Source organism: Netta rufina, assembly GCF_964035555.1.
Source record: "Netta rufina genome assembly, chromosome: 1".
NCBI lineage: Eukaryota > Metazoa > Chordata > Aves > Anseriformes > Anatidae > Netta > Netta rufina.
The window spans coordinates 180,828,398-180,845,088 of record NC_140123.1 but is presented as its reverse complement, the minus strand read 5'-3'; the positions used below and the strand labels follow the sequence as shown (position 1 = coordinate 180,845,088).

The window sequence follows — 16,691 nt, the reverse complement described above, 5'->3', positions numbered from 1 at the left end:
TCTTGTTCTGACACTAACTAGAAGAATTTTGGGGAAGTTGTTTTTAACTCCATGAGCCTCAACTACATACTTGCGTAACAGTGCTCCTTAGGGCTTCATTAAAGCTACGGAAATACACGTGCTTACTGTTGACAAACATCACAAGAGCATCAAAGTCAGCACGTGGCAGAGGAGCATCAGAGCTTTCAGCCCCACGTTTGTTCCCTAACAGGCAGTCCCTTAATTTCCAGCAGTTTTAGACAACAGCCCAGGCTGTAAAGGTCTTCTAATATTAACCCTTCATACTCTTCACAGTGCCCCCAAAAAGCCAAGTAAAAATCCAATAAACCAAGCCTTGTGTGATCCTCACATGAAACAACCTTGAGTGTCTGTACAACAATGTATGTGGAGGGATGGATGTTCGATGCTCGTTACTTCAAAATCACTAACAGAAGCTTTTTCCTGAAATTCTGGCTTAATATTTAAACAGATGATCAAACCTCTTCTGCCTCACCCTAAATTGCAGTAGTGTTAAGACTCTAACTGAAATCAAAAGGGCCAGTAAAGCTAAAGATGGCAGAACGGATTGCGTTGAATTTAAACAGCCACCTTCACCATGTGACCTAATATTGAATATTTACAGCAAAACAGTTTATTTAGCAGGATTATCAGCCACAGAAGAAAGTACTCTGGTGTATATATGAAGAGTTTATGTTCAAACAGAAACTACTCCTACAGTGGCAATTCACCGTTGATCCATATACTCGTAAAAGCCACCATAATGTCTGAGAACACGTAGGTATTTACTCTTCATGCAAACAATGGGAAACGTGGTGCACGTTTAGAAACTGACAGTGGTGAACAGGCTCCTCGGACTCCCTTGAAATTTGGAAACACTTTCTGTATGGAGCACCTGAATCCAACCCAGAGGAGCATTTCACATGGTGTCACTCGGGCTTTTGATCTGCACCATGAATACAACTACATTTTGACTGAGCAAAAAAAAAATAGGAGCAGGAAACAAATAATTTTCTAGTTTGATGATTATCATTATTTTCATAACCTCACTTCTCTCAATTACTGAATACAATTTAGACAAAGCACTCTGTAGGCACTTCAGAGCTGAAGATACCACAAAGACAACTCTGGATACCTTTTGTCAGAGGCCACCTTGATTAGGAATGACCTTATTCTCCTCAGAAGCGTTCAGAAAGTGCACCCAAGCAACTAACTCAGACACTGTACTTAGTTCTGCCCAGTTGTCACAGGGTTACAGCTGAAGAGTACACGTGTCTGTGTGCTTTAGCTTCCTACACACAACCTGCTAAGCTGAGGCTCGTGGGTATTTTAAGCGCACTGACAGAATTGCACAATTTCAAGACGTGACAAACACATGAATGAAAGAAAGCGAGGGCAACTGACCCCATATGGCAGGCTGTTGGTACGAAATAGTATTTAATTAACTCTATTTTCTCTGTCATGTTTCCACTGGATTTAACTTACAATTAGGCAGAGATGCTAAGGAAGCCTTTATCAAATAAAGGATGTAACAGCAACATAAATAGCTTCCTATATCCTTAAAGAATGTTACCCATACTAAGATATGGACCAGAAGTTACAATGATCTTGAGGTCTCTTCCAACCTAGAAAATTCTGTGATTCTGTGATTATTAGACTAAATTCTGGTGAAACCATTAAATCCCATGACTATCCATGCTTAAGGAAAATCTGAAAAAAGTTCTTGAGGGCCACTGCACAGTTCATCTCTCTCTGAAGTTGCTGTGCAAAATGATTTAGAGATGTTTCTTTATAGGTTACACAACAACAGCCATTAACATCTTACAGGCTAAGGTACCAATATTTCCTAATGAATGACATATTCAGCTTGCTGGGGGGGGTAATAAAGAGAGGAATCGATTCATGTAGCTAGATGGGAATGCCCCACATTGCCTTGAGGCACAGATGACTACATTTCCTAGTTGGCAGGATGACTGCAGTGCAACCAGCCTCCAGTGCCAAAAGCTGGTCTTGGAAACAGCCCCTTAAGGACTCCCCAGCCTGACAAAGCAAAAGAAGATCTATTTGGGATTCTCTCCAAAATGCTGCTCCATAATGATGGCATATAATGAGGCTTTGGGCTAAAGGACTTCTGCAAGCATCTGGAAAAGAAATACTACAGAAGGAAAAACACTGAAAATAAACCACTGGGAAGAAAGCTATGACAGAGAAAGTAACAGAATGGAAGAAATCACAGGAAAAAAGCAAGCAGATAGAAGAGAGATCAACCCCCATATGACCATGGTACAAATTACCAAACAAGGTGTTCTACACACCTAGAATTAAGGCCATTGTTTCCTCAGGAAACATATCCTGCAGATCAGGCAAGTTCAGGTCATTTAATACAGTGACTGAGACAGTAAGTCACTTTTAAGCTGTGTTTCAAGTGGTAAGTTCCTTTCTGTAGAAATTATCACAATGACAACCTCCACCTTCTCTAACAAGCCTAAGTGAGAAGAGCAAATGGAGGAAGGAAAAAACTGGTGGTATGATAACATATGAAAAGGCTGAAAGAAAGCAGAAGACAGCACTGCAGAAAAAAATGGATTGGATTACAGAAAGAAAAAAACATCATAAAAAAGGCCATAAAGGCTCTTTCTAAATGGTTGTTTTTAATTCCTTGGAACCTGAAAAGGAGACGTTAAAGACAGGATAAGATAATTCAGATGTGAAGGGGTAATATATGATCTTTGGAGATCATATACTCTAACCTCCTACTCAAAGCAAGGTCACCTTCCAAGTTAGATCCGACTGCTCAGGGCCACGTCCAGCTGAGCTCCGAGAAACTCCAGGGATGGTGATCTCACCACCTATCAGCAACCTGTTCCAATGCATCACCACTTTCATTCTGAAACTTTTTTTCTCATGTCTAGATTGAATTTCTTGTGCTGCAACTTGTGTTTATTGCCTCTCGTCTTTGTGTTGTGCCCTTCTGAGAGGACTCTGTCTCTATCTTCCGTAAGTTCTTTCTACTGGGTGTCCAAAGAGAGCAGCCGAATTCCCCTTACACCCACCAGAAGTCTTTCCCAAGCTGGATAAAACCAGCTCCCCCAGTGTCTTTTCCTACATCACATATTCCAGCTCCCCAGGCATTCTAGTGGTCCTCCACTGGATCCACTCCAGCTTGTCAATGCAAAAAAATAAAAATAAAAATCATAAAATACTGTCTTGCTTTATACTACACATTTCAAATATTTCAGTGCTAGTGAGGATATCACTGACCTCCAAAAATTCCGCATGCTATACTTCACAAAAATCTCTCATTTTCTCATGACATTCATTGAAAAATATTTGATTAGCTTCTTTGTAAGAAAAAGTATTACTTACTGCCTTCCCATGTACAGTGTAAGAGATTCAATGCTCCCTCTACCCTTTTCCAGTGTTGAAGATGAAAGAAAGCATATGCTATTGCTTCACTGTCCCCTCTCTTCAGAATATGTTCAGGGGGCAGAATTAAGCTTTTCATTTCTAGTAGATACTGCAATAAAAAAGCAGAGTACAATTATTTCAGGAGTAACAAAAAACACAGAAAGCTTCCTGCAATTCTACAATGCATACTGAAAGGTCTATTTCCCTAAAGCATTTTGTTTCATAAGTGTTTCATCAGATGTGTAACATCAGCAACTGCACTAGGAGATAATTACGAAATGATTCCCAAACACTAAGACACGCTGACAGATGGTTAATGTTTTGCTCTTCACTTGCAGCAGGAAGACTGTGGAGAATTTCAAACTGAGATGCCTCTCGTATCGGAGGGGAAGAAAAAAAAAAGCTCAAAGTAGAAGAGAGACTGTAATTACAAGAGCTTTTTAATTGGCAATGTTCATAACGAAATGAAGACGACATTAAGCAGTTGGATGCACATAGTCATAGGTTGCACACAGGTAGCTTTACTGCATTACCATCCACAGGGTGCTAGGTCTATAAACATGCAGGGCTGGCAGCCACCTAAGCGGCTACCAACAATTTACGAAGAAATAAGGTTCACAAAATGTAACAAACATCAGATTTCCACCCAAAAAAAAAAAAAAAAAAGTACTTGATATTTAAGATTGCTACTCAAAATGCTTATTGAAAATGGCATGAAAATGAAAAACACCACTAGCCAAACCCACAACAACTCACCCTGTTAGTGGATCCCCTATAGCAGCAGGTGACTGAAACACACAGAGGGTTCATGCCACAGGAGACAGAGGTCCTGAACATTACTCAAGCAGGGGATCTTTCCTCATTCCCCAGCCCAAGAGTTAGACCACTGCCAGATCAGCAGACATTGTCTCAGCACCGGCGTTACTTCGTCCCAGTCAGTGGAAGGGAAATTTTTTTTTTGGAGTAGCAAAAATAGAGTTAAAGATGAGAAACAGACTGCAGATTTTAGATAGGGAGGACAACAGTTTGGTGAAATTAAAGAGGGTACAAAAGAAAGCTATGGATAATCACCAGCAAAAAGAGAGAAAGTGTGCAGCCCCTCTACTTTAGATAGTCTCTGTGCCTTTGCATTGGTTTCTGCTCTGGTTGGGAAGAGAGATGACTGCAGAATTAAGGACTGGCATGAACCGAGTGCAGGCCCTCGCCAGAAGGTTGCTGTGACCCATCAAAGGTGACGGAGAGGGGTGGGTGATGGCACCCTTCTGGCTCCTGTCAAATCCCAACCTCTGCAAATGGGAGACTCGCACACTGGCTCAGTGATGCGTGAAAGAGGAACAAAAAGAGGGGGAAAGAAACAAATGACAATTCCAAATCATCCTTGGAGAAAGGAAGAGAAAAGGCAAAAGAGGAAGGAGAATCAACAGGCATGATGTCCTGGAGGGCATCCTAGAGCTAGTCATCCCTTCAGCCAGAGGACGCCTGGAAGGAGCTAGACAAACAGGTAAGGGATTGAAGAGGCCAAGATCAAAGCAGAGAACTGACAACACCAGGAAACAGATAAGTAATTCAAAGGGAAAGAGAAATCACACGTGTTTCTGATGCAGGTCACTATTGAAGGAGAAAAAAAGAGTAACACTCTTAAAAAAAAAAAGTACACTGAGAGTAACATGGGATATTGGATTTCCTTTAAAGCCGTTCAGAAAAATTAGAGAGCTCTGTGGAGCAGGTGGATTAGTGCAGGAAGCTGCAGCCTAGTAGGCAGGGCAGTCTGATGGGGGATTGAGTGGCAGAAAGAATGGAATAAAGACCTGACAAGGGAGCTGCCAAGCTTGCAGAGATACAGGGGATGTTCTTATTTACTGCTTATGTGAATTTGTCACCCCTTTAAAAGCTCAGGTCCTACCCATTAAACAGAATGGAATATGGCTGTGTGGGATGCAGATGGCTTGCTAACTGCTCTGTTCTTTTAGAACATAAATCTCGCTTCCTTATATTTTGCAAAAATAAGATATTTAAGTATTTAAATATTTAAATCAAAGGGAAAAAAAATGCCACTATTTGTAGGGAAAAATAACAGGAAGGAATGTCCTACCTCTAGGAGCATTCAGACGGAAACATGCTCTTTTGATTCTTATGTACTGCTTGTTAGCAGTGATTAAAAACAAATCACGTGGAAATACCTGATGGTAGGATGTATCTTGAGACTTGCACATCAAGTTGTGTTGATACGTACAACTACCTTTTCAGCCTTCATTTTTCTCCATTTCAGAAAGACAAAACTATTTCTAAAAGTTTCTCGGGTCAAAAATGGGAGACACTCCTCCCCCACTGCTCTGTGACAGCGCCTTTCCCAAACAAGATGCCCGTAGTATGGCTTGGTGACATTCAGGACAGCCCACATGAAGTCGATGGATGGCTCGAGTCTCATTCAGGCCCTGTAATCGTTTTTGTTCTATGCACAGAGGCCAGGCCCACCTTTGGGGCATAAAAGCTATCAAGTAATTTACTCTGGAGGGATTGCTGGCAGGAATGCTGCCTGTAGGCAGCCCCAGGCAGACCTCAGCTGCAACACTGCACATCAGGCACATCCAGAAACATAAAGATCAAATTCTACAGGAACACAACAGAGCCAAGCAAGAACATGGCAAGCCTGCTGCGTGAGAGCTTCCGTTTGTTTAACCTACCTATAGAGCAGAAATGGGTACCAAAAGGTACCCAGCTGAAGGCTGAGCTCGATCATCTGAAGGAGGGATATGGCAGTCCATGACAACGAATGAATTTGATATCCTAGAATGACACCCATCCCTGTGTTGCTGTATTCTCAAGGAGAATTCAAGGGCCCTGAGAGCCCTTCCACCTTCCTGGAGGTCTGGCTGAGAGGGCTCAGGGTCTGCTTGCAGTTAGCACAGCCAAGGCAGACCCCATTTTTGGGTGACTGCAGGCTACTGACACCCAGGTACCTGACAGACAGGACTGAGTCTCAGATATCTGCTGGGTTTCTAGCAGATTGTCACTGTGATGAACACAGTCCCCACAAACATTTTGTACTGGAGAAAAAGGCAAATTCCAGTCAAATGAAATGAAATGAAATAAATCTTTCTTTCAAATCTGCTCAATCAGCTGCCAGTTTATCATGGCAATGGCAATCCTGATGAACTTCAATGCACAACAAAAATCTGCAGCTCCTGACAAACCAAAGACGTTTGATTTTGGTTCCCAAGTTGCTGCTATTGCACTTAAATCAAAGATGCTACATGAGACAGGCACAGTCTTCTTTCTCTTTAACATCAAAGACTACAGGGTGGGAAATTGGCTGTTTATACCTAATTTCCCAAGGCCTCAGTCCAGAGCACAGACTTGTTCTTACAAGACTAACATAGATGTAAGATCCTAGCATACCAGCAAAATTCACAGCACTGTGAACTCCAGCTGGCTTTCCAAGAGAACAACCAACACCTGACAGATCCCTTATTCACCTGTGCCTCTCGATATATGGCCTGCCATGTGTGCACAGCCATGATCCTACATTTAAAGTAATAAAACTTCATCACCTTTTCAAAACTTTGAATACTGAGGGAAGACAGGGAGGGGCTTTCAGTCATCCTGACAGGGCTCTGAACCCAAGCACGGTTCCTGTGCAAGGGAAGCCAAGTTAACAGGCTAAATAACCACAGTGAGCAAAGAGTTGGCCATCAGGGAGGAAATGGAGGTGGCAAGCCCTGCACATCTCCACCTGCACTTGTTTTTCAATGACAAATGAAGAGGTTTAACTAGAACAGGAAATAATGCACACCACCACCACCATTATGGGGTTACCTTTTTTCTTTAAAAAAGGGACCAATGTGGGGAAGACAATCTAGAAAATTTCAGCCAGAATGATCTAGCTGTGATCAAGGTATGAGTGAATACTCAAGTTGCCCAACCATTACTGTCACCAACAGATGGCTCACCCAGCCTTTCTCCACTGCACTGTGTTGGTTTGAATTTTGTGTTGGTTTCTGTTTGTTTGTTTGCTTGTTTGTTTGTTTCCTGGACTTCCTCTTCCCTCATCCCATACTTCTTCCTGACAAAAAGCTATCTTTTAGGATTTACAAGGGGAACAGCATGTACTTCCACATAAGGCTTCTGGGCTGGCTACTTGACACTGTAATAGCAAAAACCACCAGCTACAGCCACTCTGGCCACATGTGGGAGTGCACCTTTTAACGAGCACTTGGAGGATGACTGTGGAAACTTGCAAGGGTGTTACTGTTGTTATAATGCCTATAGGTGCAAACATTGTGGTAAGTGCTGTACAAGCACTTCGTTGTGTACACACAGTGTAATATGGTGGAGTTCATAGTTCTCTTATTTGAATTGATTGAATACTCATTACTTCCTCCGTAATATTGACAGCACTCTGCCTACTACTTCTCTGCTGGGAGTGCTTGTAACATTCCAAATTAATGAGCTACTTCAGTGCCCCATTAGAAAATACATCAACCTATCTCAGGAAGGTTTTCCCTCAGTTCTGCGTCTTACCTCTGAAATTACAGCTCAGGCTGCTCACAGGCAACACTCACTGCACCTGTGACAGCATCGCCTCCAGGCCAGAACATCAGAATTTAACACTGTTTGGACAGGAACTCTTCCTCCCAGTGGGATGAGCAGCACAAGCTTAAAGCAAAGTTCCAAAATACTGGATTCTACATGCCCAGAGAAGCCAACTGTAGGTCACACTACAAGTCCTCATTGGATTGATGGTAATTAACAAGGTTGGCCTTTTTGGTGGAGATACAAAACAAATCACTGTCTCACTGAGCAGCTAAAAGCTCTCTTCAACATGTCTGGAACAGTTTCTCTGTAATATCATGGGGTGTGCGGGATGGATTCCTTTCCCATCTGGTATATAAATTTGTTTGCATTATTTGTTTCTATTAGCAACTACAACTTACCAGAAACCACGGGTGTGTTCAGAGACACAGTTCTCATTATAAAATAAATTACAGTAAAGGAGATAAGATAGAAATGAGAAAGAATGAAAGGGAGAACAGGTAAATCTTTAAAAGTGTTCAAGTTAATAGTTGGTTATAACCTTTTAAGAAACAGTTTACTCACAAAACTGACATTTCTTAAAGTATCATCAATATTTACACTGAATAGATTGCAGTGAAGTTCAGCAGGTACCCTCTTTGCATCAGTTCAGCCCCCGGCCTACATAGCCACCCCAGACAACTGTGTGCAGGGCACACCTCTGCCTAAATTTTAACGATTAGATATAGATGGACCACCATCTGACCCTCTGACTTTACTGAACTTAAAAATGATTGTGCCTTATGAATTGCAGAAAAGATTTGGGGGAGGGAGGGGTGCGCTTTTCAGGATGAGTTTGAGAGGAGGAAGCCTTGCAAATCGATTCAGAAAGGGTGTTCCGCAACTGAGGAACATCTCAGACACAGCTGTGGTATTTTATCAGCATTAACTCGAGATAGTTACATTGCAAAGAAGCGGGGAAGCTCCAACAATAACATATAAATAATATTGATGAAGTCTTCCGTGCATACATACATACTTTTTCATATGCTCCATGACCTGTGTACTCCCCATGACCGAGGAGGTACTCCTCTCTTTTCCATACAAACCCCTCAGGAATACAGTGATACCCCAACTATGGCAATAAAAACTTTTTCCTGTTTAACTCTTAAATTTTGGAGCAGCACGCTGCCAGTGTCAGCACATTTCCTTGGGACAAACACTCTACAGTGCCTGATGCTATACTAACACAGAGGTATGCCAGAGCATACAATCTCAGTTAAGAAAGAGATGGCTTGAAAAAAAATCAGGCAAGTGGCCACAAACAAGCAATACAACTTGGTGTTATTCTTCTCTTAGTGGAACTCACAGCTCTTTGCTTTGCTCTCTTTCCTGCTGTACTGCTGACTTACATCTGCTACTGGTATGTTTTTCTTCTACTAAAAAGGAGCCTGAAAATATGCTGCCTGGTCACCTGCTTTCTCTTTACAAAGCCAATCTCTGCCAAGGTACAGAACTGCAGTTTGCTGTAGCTGAGCTGTCTCAGCAACATAAACAAGACAAACTCTGTAGACAGAGGTAATATCTTCTATCAGATATTTTTCTGGTACAGCTTAAAAAATTAAGTGGCTTTCAAGCACAGAAACCTTTTGATTACAGGTAAGATGTCTTCAGAATGAGAAACCACGATCAGTTGGACAGTGGTTCAGTTTTCACTGCAGTTAAGAAAGAAATCTCTGCTGACACACCTCAGCTGGCCTTCCACTACACAGCTGAGCTTCCAGACACAGCACAGCCAGCTCAGCTGCCCAGCTTTCTGGATAGATTTGGCAAAATGCATGGAGCTCTGTATTGCCCTTGTTCACTAAAACCTAGTTCTGGTACCTCCACGTGTCACATCTTGTCTCCAGTGTAACTGAAAAGCAATGACAATTTATCACCTGTAGCTGAGGAAAACTGTCATCGAAACATACTAAAAGAAATGGAAGAAGAGCCCTGTGTCAAAAGAAGATTAATTGCTGGAAAGGGAGCTGCCTGAAGAAAGATTGCCAGCCTTACTAGGTCTCCGTAAGAGGCATTTTTGTGTGGACACAAAATAAATGTGGAGTCATCCAGGATCAGTGGAGTTGGGTGCACACCACAGAAACCAGCCAGTGTTTGAATGTTTACTTTTCACCATCAGTGCTCAGAGAATTCCCATATCTTCTAGAGAAGAATTCGGATTTTGTCCATTTGCTTACACTAAGCAAATTCAATTAATAACTAGAAACTTGGTGAACAAAATTCCAAAGCCAGTTTGCTTACTAGGCTTTTTTGTTTCCCTTCTCCTTTACGCAGGATGATCAGCCCCTTTGCATTCAAAAATGCTTGTGATGGGTAAGCAATCTATTTACTTATTAGAAATCCTTTTCGATGTAAGAGTAACTGCATTTTCGTTTTCTTTTGCCTACATCTTCACATGACAAACACAAAGGGAATGCCCAGAGCACGCTGGCTCCCAAGTGGAAGACCGGTGCTTTTGCAGGGTTTCTCACCTCTTTGTAACGATGGGAATCTGGGACTTTCAAAATGTTTCTTAAAGTGTTCCTACGTCTTCAAGCTATGCTTGAAATAAAGTGTAAGAAGGAAAATCTGACCATCTGACATGATAGCACACTGGACTGGAATCTGGCCATACATTTCCAGCAGTACTGTAGTAGGAGTCTAATGGTTGTTTTACACCAACCTGTAACGGGTCAAAGACAGACCCGTTCTCCCTTTGTTTCCAAGTCTAGCTCAGCAACATCTCTCAGCATGGTCAAATTGTGTTCCCTGCTCTCTCCTCATCTCAGAATCTCATTAACGAAAATTCGCTGCTTCCCGTTAAACGTCTCAAAAATGCACTTCCAGTAATAATCTTTTTTATGTGATGAATTTAATGATTACACTGAAAATGGAAAATCTCCTTTTGAAAGAAACCGTAAATATATTGAACCATTTAATTTTTTTTCCTCCTTAGTAATGTAGGTCCTTTCAAGGCTTCTGCTGAGAACTTTGCAAATGCTTTCAGTAATATGTCAACTTCATAATTTATTTCTTCCTCGGTCAGAACAAGAGACTCATTAGTGTTAAAATGCTAAAGAAGCTTTGAAGACATATTAGCGTTGTGGCACTGTTCAATTTCTGGTGATTTCTTTTTAGCTGCTTGCTACAGCTTATCTCTGTTTCTAGAGACTTCAATCATAATTGAGCAGAAACTGAGGTGCAATATCCACACTCTGCATAAATTTATAATCACGGATATTTTATTGCTACCTTTATAGCATTTAGCTAATAGCAAAGAGAATATAAGTGCAAAATCAGGAGCGCTGTATATTAGTCTGTATTACAACTGGTTATGCTGTTTTAATGTCAAAATATAAACTTAAAAAAAAAAAAACAGCAACAAAGTCTGCTCCCATTAGTACCTCCTTATCCTGGTAATTCATACTTTCCACAATTATTTTTAATCTCAGAATGACAGCCTGTGAAATTCAAACTGAAGGAATCAATTAACAATGTGAACTAGACTGAGGAACTTAAATGAGGACTGGACTTTTGTTAAAAGTACAGAAAATAACACGAAATTTGCATTTTGCGCATGGGGGTTGCTTGTTGGAAAGGGAATTTCAGCCTTTTATTGAACAGTCACCTAAACAGGAGTTGGTGAGTGAGAGAAGGGTCACAAGCAATGAATAAAAGCAACAACCTGCAAGCAAAGCAGCATCTTGAAGGTCTGGAAGTGCAGAGATTACAGGGGCAACTGCCACAACTTACAGTAATTTTGATTTTGCAATGGAAATCAAGCCAAAGTAAAGAAGGCTCTTGGTAGTGTTGAGCATGGGGGCAATAGCAGGATGGACATTAAAAGAGTATTCAGAAGTGGAAACCATTGCAGCCAATAGTCTCCCCATCCCTGAGCAATGAAAGAACTGGATCCAGAAACTGCCAGACTTACACTACAAACTTAAAAGAGGAAGATCCCCATTCAAAATCAAGTGATCTGGTAATGAGAATGGTAAATGGAGTACCACGTATTTAAAGGAGGGAAATAATGTATGTTAATGTGGATTTATTAGTACACAATCTGTTAAAAAAGATTTTGAAGGAAAAAAATACTCAAAAGCATGAAGACAAGTAGGCTCCCAAGGACAGCTCATGACAAGACTAAATTGACATCTTTGCTTGGTGAGTGATCTATTTTTTTTTTAAATAAGGGTATGTTTTAACTGGGTAAGTAAGAATTTGAAAAAAAATATCCAGAACAAGACTGGAATTGAGAGGCAAACAGACAACCAGGTAGAAGAGAGCATCAATGGCTGTATTGGTGTAAAAATCATTGGGATGGAAGAGATAAACAGAGTTCCATAGGATATCCAAGAGCAGTCTTGGAACCAAATTTGACTGTTTTCATTGTAAGCTTGCCACAAAAGTAGAAGATCAGCTAATAACACAAATGGACTCACCTAAATCTAGTCTAAAAATCAGGCTTTTAATGGAAAGTAGTTGCTCCTTTCATAGTCAACGTAGAAACGTAGACAATTTCATTAAACAGTCTATCTTTCTGATAGCTAAACCATGCCATTTAGTGGATGGCATAACAGATATATCTCACAGAAAGAATACTTAATTCCTGAAATGAATGGCAACAGATTTTCTGAAATACATGCATATACAAGGAAGAAATTTTGAGTGTACCTTGACCAGACTTGGTGTTCAGTTCTAACTAATGAATAGGCTCCCTACATTAACACACGAGCCTTCTGCTCTCCAGCAAAGGCCGCTTGCTTTCACAGTGCAACACTGGTCCAAAGGAGGTTTGCACGGTGAGGTTCAGAGGCAGATCTGGGGCCAAAAAGCATCTGCCTTCTAATTTGCCTTTACAGTGAACTTACAGACTGCAGGTGAGAAAATTATAAATTAGCCTTCAGTAGCCACAGGCAAGATTCTCACTGCTGAGATACACATCTAGGGAGAGGATTAGGGAATTAAAGCATAAATCCCTTTTCTTACTGATCTTTGTAGTCCTCAGTGATTCTTCATCTCTGAGCTATGTGTTCTCAGAGCTTAATGACAGAGTGCTGCATAAGGATTACTAATGCAACTTGTCTGAAGCATAGCATGAACTCCAAATCTAAGTTTCTTTATATGGCATATCAAAACCATGTTCTTATATGTAGTCATCAAAACAAAGAGAATATGCTACTTTAAACTAGAAGATATTTTATGGCTATTGGGCAAAGAATAATCTGTCCCTATATATAGTTCTGTCCTGCAGCATAGCATTTGGTGGTATCTACTACCACAACACAGTATGCAATTGTTGGTCACACAGAAGACTCACTTTAGCTAAAATTTCAAGCTTCAAGTGTCACACTTTATGTGAAATACCTGAAGAAAAAAAAAATTGCAGATTATCAGTCTCTTTGCCCTCCTATTGCTTAGTCCCTTTTCTACAAAATCATGTGATAACTGAATATAAAAAACAAACAAACAAACAACAAACAGGAGTTAGGACCTCAGCAATTTTACAACTAGAACAATATTTTCTCCATACTCACTTTTGGCACATGTGGATTAAATTCTACTGCTCTGTGAATAGCTTCTACTGCATTCATCTCTGCAGTACTCAGCCCTCGCCTTGAGGCAGCCTCTGGAGAAAATCTAGAAAAGCAAAGGAACAAACACATTAGGTCAGAAACGCTAGTAAGAAGAAGGCAGAAAAAGAATCTAGATCATGGGCCCATGTAACCAAACTGCGTCAGTTTCCTATGCTCTCCAAACTTCCATAGTAAGTGGAAACTCTAAGTGATCTATTACGTGAAGGCCAATGAAAATCCCAGCAGAAGTGGAAAGCATGTTTGCATCTAGTCAAGGCAGGAAGTCAGTTCAGTCAGATCTTTCTCTGTCGCTAATCTAAATTTGCTCTAGATACCTTTCTAAGGGGCATATTCAAGGCTGAAGTTGCAGGAAAAAAAATAAAAGTAAAAAAACCCAATGCCAAATAATCGTTGGAGGGTTTCTACTAAAAAGAGGTTTGGGGAGGTTTGAGGGAGGTTCCCAACCCAATGCCCCTGGGCCAGGTTGGGATGGAAGCACGATGCAGCAGCAGTAGCGGGTGGTCTACTGGCCGCAGCACCATTGAGGGTAGCATGCCCAAACTGCGGGCAATTCATCTGCCCCAGTGAATGAAAAACCAGACCATGCAATCTCTTTCTCACCTCACACCCCACGGCTAACTCCAGAGCTGTACTTGGCAGGCAGACACCACAGGGAAAGCTGTGACAACCTTAGCCCTGCCCTCCCAAGCTGGAGTCGCTGTGTAGGGAGGAAAGATGTTGCAGTAGGTACTGGCGATCTACAGGATAAAAAGAATGAAAGAAAATTACTTAGATCTTGATGTGTACATACACTTTAAAAGCAAAAACTGTCAGGATGTCAGTCAAGAGAACGGCTTTCCACTCTACTTGCTTTCCAACTTTAGGGAGGCATTTGGCCCTCAGGTGCACGGACACAACTCCTGCCTGGGATTTGTGTAAAGGCATCTGAGAGCAGAACTGGGATCTTTGGGCTCCATCTCACAAGGAGCTGAGCACCTTTTTGGAGTGGGCCAGCGCCCTCACGTCCACAGGTATCGAGTAGATGTGCTCAGCACCTTGGAAGGTTGAGACCCAAGAGAGAGCCATAACAGGAATGAGCAGATATTTGTGTGTCTAAAAATATGAAAATTATCTACCTCTCAGAATCCCTGACATGGTAACGCTACATCCACCTGCCACTATTTAAGCAGTCTTCTCACAGCATTTGTAAATGACATTGTTACCAGTGTATCCACATGCATTTATTACCTTTTTGAGGTCAGGTTTATATAAAGTTGAAGAGGTTGAGCCACACAGCACCTTTCAGTTGAATCTTTTTTATACTACCCAGGAAGCCAAGGCTCCCCCAGACAGTACACATTACAGGATCTTTTGGTTACATCTTCATTATACTATCTAGGAAGCCAAAGCTCACCCAGATAGTATACATAAATTTGAAATAAGAATTGATTTTGGGCTATTTCTCTTTTCTTCTTCTGTAATATTTGAACTGCTATGTTTGATCACTGCATTTTTTCTTCTTAGATATAAATTAATTTTGTGAATTTACTGCAGGACTGAATTCTCCTGCTAACCCAGCAGATTGTTAGGGTGTGGGCTCAGCAGATCACCTAAGAGAAATCTTGAGTTAAATCAGGAATTTTGTTGGAGAGAGGTTGTTATGCACTTACTTGTCAGAGACAGCTCTGGCTTTGAGCAATGCAGCTGTGTAACATATTGTTGCTGATTTTGGTAAGCTTATATCTGTTGAAAAGAGAGAAAAAAGTGAACATCTGAGCCCTTAAGAGTCTGCAGAAAGAAGTGCTTGATCAATATTTCATCAAAGTATGCATAGGATGCGCAAAATTATTAAGTGAAAGCAGAGTACATTCTGATCTCAGAACTTGCACTCTCATGTTACATGGATTTTAAATTTCCACTCAGGTAAAATATACGGGCTTTAAAACCTGTGTTAATGACCACAGGAACTGCCATTCAATCATCAACTGGTTCATTAAAGAACTAATTCACAGAGTGATATTACAGAGACAGTGAAAAAAATCATTACTTTGTACATAAAGGTAACCTGGAAAATGTGATTTTTTTCCAGTTTATGAAACATTTAAGAAATAGCTGAGAGCTATCTTATCCCTTCCTCTTGTTTTCACTAAGAAGCAGTTTAATATGAATACAAGGCAGCTACACAAGTTAAGACAGATATTTAAGTAATAATGGATTTGACATGCAAGCAAACAACTCTTAGATTCACTGCAGCTAAAGATCAAGAGTACAATTAAGGTGTTTGGCCTCTTAAGGAAATCTTGAACCAAAATGTTCACCAGACAGCCTCGGGCCGTTTTATGTTGTCCCAGATATGCAAAGCAGCCATACACCTGACTTAACCCATTAGTTCCACTTCATACCTGTTCTCTACCAGCAGATTGGCACCAAGCACCCAAAGGGTAGAGATAAACGCTGCTTAACAGATTTCATCTAGAGATTTGTTCCCACTCTATAAAGAATTGACTTCCACACTAGTAATCTGCCTAGCAGACGTATTATCTAGTGGGTGAAATATTCCAGCATTAGAGTGTAAAGATTACAGTTAAATAAATAAAAACAACCAAGAACCTAAGGGCTGGATTCTGCACACAGCACACTGGCTACTACTGTAAGAAAATCCCAAGAAGTAAGATATAAAAAGCACTATGGCCCAGAAATAATATACAGCTTCCACCAGTAAATATCAAAAATAAATAGTGCAGTAAATAAAAGGCACTGGACCAGGCCCACTGCAAGAGTGGAGAGTTAATGGTTAGACTATTGTTCTCAGAAACTATCTGTCCCTCAGTTTGTCATTGAGAGTGAGATGTAGTGAGCACGTTGGGTACTCCCCTATAATATATTCCAACTCTGATTTCATTGGATTGTGTAATTGTAGCAACAAAAGTAATTAAAATCAACAGCATGCAGAACAGTCTAGGTGATGCATATCTTAATTGCTACAATAACAGAAGCTAGCTACAAACACACACTTGAGCACACCTTCAGTGACAGGAATAGAAAATATTTATAAGCACCTCCAGTAACCCTGCTTACATCAGGTTCTCCTTAGCATTAGGAGTTAAAAGCCATTTCCAGTAAACAGAAGTGGTGTTTTGCAGAACATACTAGGCT

General features: G+C 40.9%; 1 protein-coding gene across 2 annotated transcripts in view; it reads right to left on the bottom strand.

Moving 5' to 3' along the window:
• The window catches only part of ST7 (suppression of tumorigenicity 7), a 139,394-nt gene that overhangs the window by 11,951 nt on the left and 110,752 nt on the right, over positions 1-16,691 (bottom strand). For both annotated transcript variants that reach the window (XM_084298329.1, XM_084298328.1), the window contains exons 10-12: positions 15,206-15,278; positions 13,497-13,599; positions 3,364-3,514 (exon numbers count right to left, since the gene is read on the bottom strand). In XM_084298329.1, the coding sequence (XP_084154455.1) occupies positions 3,364-3,514; positions 13,497-13,599; positions 15,206-15,278 (327 nt within the window). The remainder of the gene's footprint in view (positions 1-3,363; positions 3,515-13,496; positions 13,600-15,205; positions 15,279-16,691) is intronic.